The sequence below is a fragment of the Oxyura jamaicensis genome, chromosome 3, assembly GCF_011077185.1.
Source record: "Oxyura jamaicensis isolate SHBP4307 breed ruddy duck chromosome 3, BPBGC_Ojam_1.0, whole genome shotgun sequence".
Classification (NCBI taxonomy): domain Eukaryota; kingdom Metazoa; phylum Chordata; class Aves; order Anseriformes; family Anatidae; genus Oxyura; species Oxyura jamaicensis.
Window position 1 is genome coordinate 61,445,932 of NC_048895.1, and position 13,373 is coordinate 61,459,304.

The 13,373-nt window shown below is 35.0% G+C and overlaps 1 protein-coding gene across 11 annotated transcripts in view; it reads right to left on the reverse strand.

The window, feature by feature from the left end:
• Positions 1-13,373, reverse strand: part of L3MBTL3 (L3MBTL histone methyl-lysine binding protein 3) — an 87,619-nt gene that overhangs the window by 12,873 nt on the left and 61,373 nt on the right. For 9 of the 11 annotated variants that reach the window (XM_035322156.1, XM_035322145.1, XM_035322151.1 and 6 more), the window contains 3 exons: positions 12,662-12,764; positions 4,922-5,068; positions 3,208-3,378 (listed from right to left, as the gene is read on the reverse strand). In XM_035322156.1, the coding sequence (XP_035178047.1) occupies positions 3,208-3,378; positions 4,922-5,068; positions 12,662-12,764 (421 nt within the window). The remainder of the gene's footprint in view (positions 1-3,207; positions 3,379-4,921; positions 5,069-12,661; positions 12,765-13,373) is intronic. The other 2 variants (XM_035322146.1, XM_035322147.1) reach the window with 2 other exon arrangements.

The window sequence follows — 13,373 nt, forward strand, 5'->3', positions numbered from 1 at the left end:
TGGTTATCCAGGCCATTCTCAGGAGCTGTCTTAAACATCAACTTCTTTTTCTCTAACCAACCCTCATCTCCAACCCAACACCTGTGCTGTACTGACACATTGTTATCCAGGTGTTAATGATCCCACTGGAAATATTTTTACTCTTCTGTTATTTCTTACAGAAATGAAGTTTAGATGAGCTTGCTGACATTACGTGTGTATTTGTTTCCTTCCTTTTTCAGTAACATGAGAACACTAGCCAGTTCTTACAAAATCATCACAGAAATAGAGCTCTCAGAGATACTAAGTACATAATGAATATTTTGTTAAAATAGCTGACAGACAGGACGACCTTAAAGTCAAGACCGTAAGAAAGCCCATTACATAAATTCAGGCTTTACTAAGTACAAGAAAAGTAATCAACAAGAAAATAAGAACAACTTTACCAACATTCCACAGATTAAAAACAACAACAACAAAACAACACACAACTAGAGCTAAGAACCCGTTAGGCATCAAGATTAGCTAACTTTAAAATACAAACCCATGGAAGAAACAGACCTGTTTAATTCCATTACTTAAATTTACACCTACTTAATGCAAGTAAGCTTTTGGAATAAATCAGGTAGGACCTGCAAGTTCACTGACATAGAAAGAAATGTATTTAACACACTATAAATGGTGCAAAAAAACACAACAGATCAGAAAATCTAGCCTTTGTAACTACAAAGAACACACATAATAATGGTTTGACAGGCAATGCCAGTAGTACAGAGGTAGCAGTTAGGCCTTCTTATGCCACAATGGACTTCTCCACAGCATCTTTCTCAGAAATATCACCTCTACTTATTTACTGATTTTTTTTTTTCCCTAACTTCCATAAACGCAGAAAACTTCTAAAGAATGATGCTACAAAGTAGTGCAATTAATTCAGAAGTCAAAGTAAGACCAGTGTAACTCAACATAAGGAATAGAGATCTCCATAACCTGTGAGGAAATACCTATCTTCCTATTTTCTCAAGGACAATTTTCACGGAGATATACATCCAGAAATTTTATCACATTAGTTAAATACAAGGATAAATTAAATCTTTTTATGAGGTAGTAGCATTTGATTCCCAAGCCTGAGTACTCATCTTCCTTAACTATAAATACTTCCAGAGTAGAATTTCTATTACAATGAAATTCAATTTCAACTTAAAAGTGAATATGCTGTAGGCATACCGTTTCTATCTTGAATTTTCAGGAACATTCCAGAGGACATACTCTGGCTTTTACACACTTAATTTTGCAAACAAATATTTTCTGGTATAAATAATCATTTGCACACACAAATACCTCTTATTAGTGGGAAAAAATGCAAAAAAACAAACAAAAAAACCAAACAAGCAAAAAAAAAAAAACGAAAACAAAAACAAAACAAAACAAAAAAAACAGAAAAGGAAAGCAAAGGAGGAGATGAGGAGATAGAACTGGAAATAAGCTGAGCACCACTTAGGTTTACCATGAAATAAATCTCATGGTTGGTTGTGTATGTGGTTGGTTTCTCAACCAAGTACTTCTACAAAACAAAATATTGGCTAAAACATGAAGACATACACAACTGTACTGAAGTCAAGCAAAATTAAATCCACACAAGCTCAGCAGCTTAAGAGCACAGAAGTATGCATATCTATGTCTTCAATTATACATGTGTACTTTGAATACACATCTAAAAAGATCCACTGAGCATTGCAATAACCAGATGCTCAATATTTTATAACTCTAGTAGTTCATATATACCTAATTTTCTGAAGATCATTTTTCATACCTTTTAAAAAGGAAGTTTATTCAATTGAAAGTCCTCTCTGACTATGCTGACTACATAAAGAATGTGGAAAGCTAAATGATAAAATGCAAAAAGTCATCAGTGTATTCAAACAGTTAAACAACCTGCAGAGCCTCTGGGCAGTTCAAAGTTCACAGAAGGCTGTTATTCTCTGAATGAAAATGACTCAATGCAGTGAACAGATAGCACACATATCTGCTATTTTAGGGCTTCATAAAAATAACACCCTCTAAAAAAATGAAAGACTAAATAAAGTGTTCTTCAATTAATTTTAAGAGATATTCTGTGAAGCCAATGTTTATTTACAGAAAAAGGTAAATTTACTACAAATATGATTGAAATGATGAACAAGAACTGTTATTTAACACAGGTCATTTCAGAAATACACATGGGAATGTCATTCTGTCTTTTTTTGCTGTTTAAATTCACTGGAGTATGACTAATGAATTATATATATTTGTGATATGGATATATCAAAACTGCTTGTTGATCCTAATAGGTCTTTTTCAATATAGCTTTAATAATAATAGTATCTTGGTTGAAATAATGTGACAGAACATTCTAAAGAAAAGTTGACAGATTTTAAAATACATAAAAAGCTACACGTTCAAAAAAAAAGTTTAATTTTATACTTACTACAGGATTTTTTGGCATAAAGGTGAGTGCATACTAGTTCAAGAAAGAAAGAAAAAAAAAAGCTAATACAGAAGCTTCAGGGCATTTAATTGTGTCTTAATAAAACAGTGAAGTTTCGGTCATCAGCTTTACCATGAGGCATTCACCATATAAAACTAACTCTCCAGTCTCTGAAGACACTATTATTATGAGCATTTACAGTTCATATGTGATGAACACAAGATAGTGTCATTAATGTAAATATATAACAAATAACAATTTTGTTCCAGGGTGTCTTACTTCTATTTCTGTAAGAAAATAGCCAATAAATAATGCACCAATACTGTTACTAATGAAAAACATAGGGAACCCTATTGCCTCACATATCCCCATGCAAACACAGAAGTGCATGACCTTTTTAGTTTCAAAAATAGCCTTCATATACCATAAATATTATTTTCTAATATATTATCCCATGTCATTCTTTGTCAAAAACACATTCCAAAACCTGAGAGTTAAAGAATTGCTTCCAGTAATTCTTCTGTCTTGTAGTATTTTTCCTATCCTTTCTGATATGCATTACTTACTTCTTAAATACATTGTGACACTCCATTCCTCCCCGTTTCTAATAAAGACAACTACTTTCTTCTAAGAAGAAAAACTTTATTCTTCCTCCCACTCCTTCCAAGAGCTCCATGGGTAAAATGCACTGCATTGTATAGTAAGCTACATTTTAGATTGACAGTCTTCAAACAACCCTCACTTTGGAAGGAACTTATAGTTACCTAGGTGGCTTCTTTTCTTTCACGTCACATAACAGGGGTGTCTTCTTGCAAGGAGATGTACTTTCTCCATCTTCCTGCTTAGTTGTTTCTGATACAGTTTTCCCAGATGATCGATTATGAACTGAAGATTTTGCACTTATGTGACATGGGCTGGGACATTTCCTGTCACTGCTGAGAAGAAATTATCAAAACATTTAAAACTGATAGAGTTATTCATTTTATTTTCTTTATGGATAAAGAATCAGTGTAATTGAAGAAATCTATGTGGTTTTCTTTGTTTGTTTTCTTTTTGTTTTTGTTTTTAAGAAATACAAAAGTTTCTCAATTGATAAATTAAAATTGCATACCTGGGACATTCAAAAATCACGATACTCTCTTTCTCATGCAAAGATAAAGCTTACAGACAATTCAACAGGAACAGAACTTGCCTAATGTTATTTTTGTTAATAAACTCCACTTCAAATACTTGTAACACAAAAAAACTTTCAAATATATTTTCCTCCAACCCCAGCTCTTGCAATATACAGCTATGCATTTAAGACCATATAAAATGTTAATCAATCTATCTATTGGGACAGTTAAAAAAGTAGCACTTAATACTGTCCCCATCACAGAGAACACTGGTGAAACTTTCACTGCCTTCACTGGGGCCTTATTTAGGCTAGCTGTCAGAGGGCAATTAGGTCGCTTCAGATTTCTGCAATCCTACACTTTCAAGAAGAATTGAACCAGACAGAGCTCTGTGACAGCTGAATATTTTGTTTTTAAAGCATGAAGCTGAAACTGTTTCCGAGAATCTCATTTGAAACATCATCTATTGAAAATATGTGGTAATTACAGAGAAAACTTGGAAGAAATCTTCACTATATCCATTGACATTTTCATTAATGTACCCCTTGTAAAAGGAATTAAAAGCTTCTCTTTTCCTTCTTAAATTCTCTGTGTATCTCTCTAACATAAAACAAGCACAAGAATCAGTGTCCACAATTTCTGATGGAAAATCATCATCTGAAGAGGCTCTTCGTGTCACATCCATTTGTCTTTTCACAGTATTCCCACAAGAAGCTTCAGCTACAGAATTATCATTCTTGCAGAACTCACTCCCAGTAATTCAATTCTCCACTCCCACAATAACGACAGAATTTATAGCGGCTATTCAAAGAGCAACATTAATTTACAGTCACATCCATAAGGCCACCCCAGCAAACAACAGAAACACAAATGAGAAGCTGTGGATGCCCCATTCCTGGAAGTGTTCAAGGCCAGGTTGAATGGGGCTTTGAGCAACCTGGTCAAGTGGGAGGTGTCCCTGCCCACAGCAGGGAGAGTGGAAATAGATGGTCTTTAAGGTCCCTTCTAGTCCAAACCATAGAATTATGGTTCTATGATTCTATGAAATAAATATTTTTCTTCAGTGAAACTAACAGGCAAACATTTATTTCCAATTAATCACCTAGTAGCCTGCATAGTTAGATTGAACGTGAAACTGAACTCTTGTTAAATCATACACAGTAAAATCAGTATCAGTCTTTGACAGTTCAGTGACCTTTTCAATAAGCATTGATGAAACCATTCCTTCCCCTTAAAAGAAAATGCAGAAAAATAGACAGGCCTTCCTGAAACTTTTCAGCCATTACACAACTACAGATTATGCTACGGAACATTGAAATAAAGCATTGCAGTTAGTCAGAGTCATGATTCTGATCATAATTACTTGATTACAGGAGAGGGGGATCTTTCCCTTGCTTCCACTCTTCTGTTTCTTGGGACAGGAGTGGCTGCAGGCATCTCCCCACTCAGACGATCAGGTAAGAGGCTTTCTTTGTTCAAGTTCATCTCAGAGTAAGGGCAGCTGACTGCACTAGAAGTAGAAGAAATGTCCGCTTATTTCCAGTCACTTTACAGACTTCACTCAGTTCAAATGAAATGACCTCAGAGACCAATTTTCTAGAAGTAGATGGAATCAATTTGCATAGAAAAGATTAGAAAAAATGCAACAAGTAGTCAGGCTTTAAAATGTTAATAAATACACTGACTGAAAACTTCAACCTGAATGTTTTTCGTATTTCATTTCCACAGCATGTAACACAGATTATATTAATTTATATTACACCACACATTCTTGCAAACTGATTGATGAATGTTTAGCCTGCTCTGGCATTCCTCTAATGGTATTTTATATATAATACACAGGATGCCTTTGACTACCCCCATCTCACTCCCAATAACACAATTGTATTCCTATGGTTATTTTTCCTGCAAAGAAAGATATTTTTATTATGCTGTGTCTACAAAGAGACTGCATCGCAAGGGCACAGTATGAGGTATGGCACACTTCCTCACTGCAGCAAATGCCTCAGCTTTGCAACGGAGACTTTTACTCCACTAGAAGTGTACTTCTCACACACCTTCTTGTCATTCAGCGCTCCCCATTTCACTGCACTCCTGTTAGTGACATAATTTGACACAGTGCTTTGATAATGACTTGTAAATATTACTCTAACAAGTGTGAAAGTCATACCTCCCAACATCAGAAAACACTTGTTTGCTCAAGGTGTAGGAAAGGGAGCAACAGCAACACAGAACACACTGGACTGCACTCGGATCTTGTCTTTGAAGTATACATAAATGTATATTATGTATTTGGGATATTATACTTGTTGACTGACTAAGTAGCTGAACATTGCCTCGTGTTCTTCCAAAGATAATCTAGCAAATTCTGAAAGATATATATGCCATGACAGTGAACAACAAAATACTCAGTTTGCAAATCTCTATTTAAGATAAACATGCTTTCTTTGGGGTTAATGAGCTACTACACTAACTATAATCTAAAATGATGCTTTCCTACTCATCTGTATTATTACAAGGAATTCCATAATGTTAAAGTGTTTTAAAAAAATAATAATGTGAGGATTTTATTTGTTTTCTTTCAAGAATACAGCTACCTGTCTTTCCATAAATCACTGCAATGTTTTATTTGTTTCACTGATTTCCAAACAGAACTGATATAAAAAAGTCTACCTCGCCAGCAATATGCCTTGCCACCTCCAAATTACAAAAAATAAACAGAAAAACAACAGCTTTAACTATCATGTTCATTCTACAAAGGACAGAATAAAACAAAAGGCCTTTTATTCAGAATATGCTGTACATCCTCCTTCTCCTTTATCCATGAGGCCTTGGATTCACAGTGAGCATGAATCAACTCTTATCATGAGCTTGGTCCAATATTAGCAATCTAATTTTGGTCTTACCAACATAAACAAAAAGTTGGTGGCAATTTACATTTCTCTCAGCACTAGCATAAAAGGAGAAAATTTCTTAAGGTTACACAGGCCAAGTGAATCAGTCTTTTCTGGGGTTATCAAAACAAGAGTCAAACAGAAAGTCTATTTTTGTTTTTCAGATGGTTCATTTGAACAAGACAATATCAACATTTTTAAAATCCTTGCATAGCTGTTCTGGACTTGAATTATGGAGGAAAAACACATCAGCAGAATGTGATTTCTGCTTTTCTAATCAAGATCCCCACATAATGCCATTCTAAGCAGATGGCGGTCTACCAACACCTTGCACCGTGTTTATAAGGGACACCCATCCATCCCCAGGTGAAATAATGAAACGCACCCAAGTTCCTTCTTTAAAGGAACTGGGTGATAGTCCCAGCACTTCCTCTGAGATAAGGGCATTGAAGTGTTTTGGCATGAAAACTTTCACACCAGAAGTTTATACAGCAGAATGAGCTATAGCCAAATGGGTGGCTAAAGCACTCCCCTTGAAAGAGGGTATTCTTGTTTATGAATTTGTTTTAAAGACTTTGAGCAGCATATACAAAGAAAAAATTAACTTAGAGCATTTGAATTCTATTTCTAATTTCTCTTAAACAGAATTTAGCATTTCACTTTACATTTGTTTATATACTTCTACTTACTTTTATTTTCGTACCTTCTATTTTTTTTAAAAATCTGTTTCAGGACTAGCATCTGTCAGATGTCTTAAAAGAACTAAAAGCCAGGAACTGAAGCATGGGGAAGAAAAGAGGAAGACTAGGGAAGTGGGGAATTTGTTTTATATTCTTAATCCTTTATATTGCTGCATATATCACAATGACATCTTTTTTCCTTTTCAAATGAAGTACAAGCTGAAATATACAGGTTCCTATTCAGAAAACAGTTTAAGGAGCCAATGCCAACAGGATTTGAGTACTGGCTGTGCAAACTCATGCCACTGTGATAAAATATAGTTATGCAAAACTGAGCAATATAATGGTCCATCTCAGTTCTGCTACTGCAGCAAGGTAAAGCATCTTCCTTTGACTCACTGTGCTCACAGGGATGTTTTAAGGCTTAGCATTTTCAAGCAGTTGGAGGGTGTTCCAAGGAAACACTAAACACAAACAAATTGGTATTTAACTTCAGGTATGTATCGTTAAACAAGCCTTACATCACAATGAAATCTGACACTGCAACTTCATCTCCAGCAGATCTTCTGTTTGCCAACATCATTAATATGTTTTAAAATAAAAAGTAAGCAGAAGCCTCAAAATTTAGTTCTCCATTGGAATTTGCATGTTTTGTTGTGCTTTTCCCTTTAGTAGTTTCCAGAAAAGCAGGTGCTGAATGACAATTTCAGTCAACAGAATTTATAATATTAATGAAGTTTTAGAGCACTAAATTTAGATGAGTTTTTCTTTGTAATTAATCCTTGCAGTTGCTGTAACATGTTAAAAAAAAACTCCATGACATTCCTTTGATGTTTCTGTTACTTGAGGCAACAAAAAGAACCCTCATGATTTCCACTGTCAGTTTTGTTTCAACAAAACACAGCATGAATGAACCTGTGTAATGAATTAGGTGGCTTTAGATCAATCAGTACATCCTCCTGAATCTCAATGCCTCCAGCTTTCAGTTCAACATAACTAGCACGCTATAAAGACTAAAAAACTAATCTTGTTACTCATGCATAAAAGAAGTATTTGATTTATGTATGACTAAGTTTTAGAGACAACTCATCTTAAGAGCTCAAAAGTCTTGATCATTAGGTTATTAAAAAAATAAATAAATTAGGATTTTTAACTCTTCTCTCAACTTAAACATGAATTTCTGCTCCAGCTTTTGCTTTGCCCTAACACACTACTTATCCCTTTCCAGAACTGTCCAATGGAACAAATGTGTAGAGGTAGCATATCCCATTTGTGGTTATTCTGCAACTGCTCTTCAATCACTCGCAGGATATATCTCTATGTATAGCTTAACACATATCTTGCTTTTCAAAAGTTCAAGGGTAGTAGGATAAAACTGGGCCACCAATGGGGTGCTTGAAACGTAATTTTCTCCAGGTATCTGGAGATGCTCCAGTCTTCAAGACAGCAGTATGCAAAGTTTCTGAAACACAGAACACAGTCTCAGCTACGTATAATATTGCAAGGGAACTTAGGCCATCATTCTCCCTTATCCTAAAGAAGAAGAGTAAAGTGTTACTCTGACAAAGGAAAGTTAATACTGAATTATTTTTTAATTACATGTATTCTTAGCCTTTATGATTGCTTGGAAGATTTGGCAAAGCTAGGTGAAGCCAGAGACAGCTGTCCTGGTTTATCTGTACTGGTTGCAAATGTCGCCAATTGCAGTCCATGATGCAACTTCCAGGTGCAGGTTATTGCCAAGCACTGTCAAGAGATGAGGTTGTATGGCAGCTCCAGGAAAATTCACACAGATTTGACTGAACTATCTTCCTTGATGGGTCAAACAAGTAGATTGGACTAACTGACAGGTTAGACTTTTTCTAGAGCAGATCAGGCTACACTCAAATGACTGCATCTGCTGGTAGCGATATGCGAGCAGTAAGACATCTTCAGTAATAATGTGATGACAAATTCCTGGGGGATGTATTCTGTAGCCTCAGTGCAAACTCAGTACTCCACTTGGTACTCCAGGACAGATTTGTACAATGTATGCTTTGCAAAGCAGAATAATCCTGAGAAGTATCATGTACTGTTTGACCTGTTGACTGCCCAAAAAGCACAGAAAGCAGCAGAGCAAAACTGTGTTCTTACATTTCACCTGTAGAACTTCTAAGTATTGCTAACATTTTTATGAAATAGCTGTAAAATTATCCCTGAATATTGTCTTTACTTCAGTTGACTTCATGAAAATATTGTTAACTATTCTGCAGAAAATGATACAAGTGTTCTCTATCACAATTTACAACGTATGTTTGTCATTGATGCATTCTTTTTTAGAAAAAGTTCCTTCAGCAGTATAAATCTGAGTCAACAATAGCTTATAATCTATTTCGCTTGGGATAATAACCTTAACATAAAAGAAAATGAAACTGGAGACTGGCATCAGTATCAGATGCGATTTATTTCAGCAGGTGCTAAACAGATAGATAGAACATCCTGCTGAGCTGAGGCTTCCAGTGCTTCTGCACCACAGTTCTCTGAGAACATAGCCTCTATCACAGCACATTCAGTTCACATCCACATAATGGATGTGAAGTTTCTGATAAAATGCTCTCCAAGATTACATTTTGGTCCCTAAACATTTCAAAATATTGTTTATTTCTTGCCATGTTTATTTGATGGTTGGAGCAGGCTTCTAGTTAATACAAGAAGTAGAGTCACTAGTATGAAAGTGGTACCATGCAAATTTTCACTTGTGTTCTTTAACAATGTTTATGCCATTAGTTATGAATTACAAATCTATATTTTTCCCCATTCTAACTCTTGGAAACCATGACAATTAAGAACTGCTGGCTAAAGAAGATTTGATCTTTAGTCATGGAGAGTTGACCCAAAACACTAATGACCTGTTTACAACTGAGTGTTCTTCATTGCAGTTTGGACTTGAAAATTATTGCATGCATTAAACATTAGAAAGCATACAATTCACAATCTATCATAAATATGCAGGTAATCTGCATGATGCTACCAACTTACACATCAGTCTCAGTATCAAGGGCCCAGCACAAAATTCTAGATCAAATGGTGATAGATAGCAAGTCCTTATCATCGACTTTTCCAAAAAGTAAATGCTTTAGCCCCACCACATAATTAATTACCAAGCCTTTCATCTGGTTCCTAAGAAACAAGCTCTCAAAATGCTTTCAGAACTATTTAGCATTTTAAATTATCATCTTTTCTGCACACAGGCATTTATGCTGTAGATAGATGTTGCACCTCATAACGAAAAAAAAGAGATAAGCATGGTTAAATACATTTCAAGGCTGCCAAGATAAAAGAGCCAAGGGACTGCAACCTGATGTGGATAATTATACCAATTTCAAAATGTCTTTGTTAATTCAGGAAAAAAGTAATGGTACCATTGTAGATTTTGGGGGGTGACCTGGACCCTCAAATCTAGACTCCAGATAAACAACAAATTAATGTTTTTCCTCAGAAATGTTCAAGGAAAAAAAAAAAACAAAACACCACCACTAATAAAGTTACAGAAAAAGATATTTATAGTGCTAATTTATTTTCTATTTAACAGCAAATTTCTCTGTCTTATGATCAAAAAAATACCTTAGATTATATTTTTATCCCTTAGAACTACCAGTTAAGATGTAAATAACAGGATTGCTAAGACTATAGTAAAAATAAAGCACAATACATTGCCATGAGTTTATTACTTTTCTCAGTATTCAGTATGAGTAAGTATAATAACTTTAAATAGCACAGAAAGATCTAGTTATAAAAGCAAAGAATACATGAACTAACTAGATATACCTCTTACTCATCCTTTCCCTGTGAAACATTAGAAGTTTTAATGCCAAAGTTTATTTAGAGGGAATCTCACAAATGAAAAACTTTTCTGACACATTCACATACAGTTTCTTTTCTTTTTCTTTTAAGTTTCAGCCTTGGGCTGACTGGTTATGTTCACATGATTTTAAGTAATTGAGATAGCACATGTTAAGGAAGATAATACCCTGAATTTGAAGTTATTGCTTTACATATCAGATGTATTAATAAATCATACAAGACTCAGTCTACTGGAATATGAAATAAAACAAGTTTCAGTTAAGCAACCAGGAACCTTTTTCAGCAACTCTAAAAAAAGAACAAGTACCTCTTAAGCACCGACTAGATTATTTAAGTCTACTGATTAAGATCAACAAAGCTTCTCAAAAGGGAAGGCAGAAAAAATGAAATAATAATAATAATAAAAGAACACGGACAGAAAAAGACAGAAGCAAAAAGGTGAGAATAATCTTCAAGGCAGATATGGTCTGTATCATGATTGAAAGATCAACAACACAGTTCATACTGCAGCCAGTTTTTTTACCAGAGCTATCCTAGCCACATCCCTTCTTGTAGATAAAGGCTGTTCTGCCTCTTAATACACAAGCACAATGCCTCTGCTGTACATAGGAAAGAGCTTCTTACAAGACAAGATGCCCTTTGCAAATTAAACTTGCATACATGCAGGGGATTTTTCTGTCAGTTATCTTAGTTAGGGATGAGTAATGACTTGAACCAGTGGTGATATGCTATCAAAACCTTGTAACCTAATTCTGGCCAGCAGGACATAATTCTGCCACCAAAAATGCAAAAAAGATTGCAGCGCTCTCTCCTGAATCATGGTAATTTGATAATATTATTGAAAATCATAAACAGATACATTAGCAAAGAACAATCCTCTAGCCATATGACAGCAGAAAGCACAAAATGGCATGACATTAGAGGCTCCTATGACCATTTAATGGAAAAAAAAAAAATCCAAGAAAATGTTTGGAAACTGATTTGCTAAAAGGTTCTAGGATGCTATTTATGATATTTAATTTCCAACATGTTGTACTAATTGTATTTCATGTACAGAAATATTCCGTATTCATCTCATATTGTAAATATTTAAAAAATAGTAGCATTTGGACTTTGTAAATATTCCCATTTATTCTGTCCCTCTCTGTCTATGTCCCAATCTATTCTCCCATGCAACTGTGCACTTTGTGTCAACTCTCCTCCAGGAGAGCCTGGGATGTTCACGTTTCTATATTATATTTCAGAAGGTGCTCAACAAAAGGATCTTAAAAAAAAGTAGGTATAAAAAGCAAGTTGTTCAGGCTGTAATTTGGGAACATTAGTTGGAATTTTTATTTTCAGCATTTTTCCAACCCAACAAGCAAATCCTCACCCCTACCAACCGAAGAGAACAAAAACATCCGAGCCATAAAAAAAAAAAAAAAAAAAAAAAAAAGCTGAATCTATCAATTGTGACAAAACCAATGTTTGACAAATCTTATCTTGGCACACCCTGGTGAAATGAAGTTACAGATTGCTAATGTTTATTTCAGCAGGCTCACCATGGCAACTGAAATCATTGCATATTTAGGTTTACAAAATTTAGTACTTTTTTCCAGCTTGAATCTGTTTTCTTGTGATCAGCAATTAGAAAAAAATGTGTGCACACATTACTAAATCGAATAAAATCAGTTTCACAGCACATACCTATGATGGCCGATATGTCTTGCTCTTTTAATGTGCCCAACTCCTTTACATCCTGCTGTGGGACACCCTCCATGCTCTAAAGCTTCCACTAACTCCAAGGGACCTGTATGTCAGGGGAAATTACATATGAAATTACAGAAGTTATCTAGTTTTTAGAAGTTATATTAAATATGCAGGGATATTAGAGTATCATATTAAACATGAAGAAGAAGTAAGTAAACAAAACTGAAAGTAACTAAAAATGCATTTTGCAAAAGCATGATGGAGATTCAAACAATCTATTCCACTGGAGAAACAAAATTACTCCAAATAAGTTTCTACAGGAGAGCTGTATCTGTATAAAGAATGTAGTTATTAAAGGAACTGTAAGACTTCAAATTTATCTTCTATTAACTACCTGGAGCTGGAACCAGGTTGTTTTGCAAGAGCACAGACACTCCATTGTTCTTGAAGACTGTTTTTGAACTGTTCATAATGAGTACCGACCTCCATTTTTAGCTCGATTTTTCCAGTAAGCAAGAGGTGAAAACAAAGGCTGAAAATAATACTAAAAATACCATCACTTGTCACTTGAGAAAAGAGACCAACACCCTCCTCACTGTAAACTTCTTTCAGGTAGTTATAGAAAGCAATGAGGTCTTCCCTCAGGCTCCTCCATGCCAAACAACCCCAATTTCCTCAGCCATTCCTCTTAAGTCTTGTTTTCAAGTCC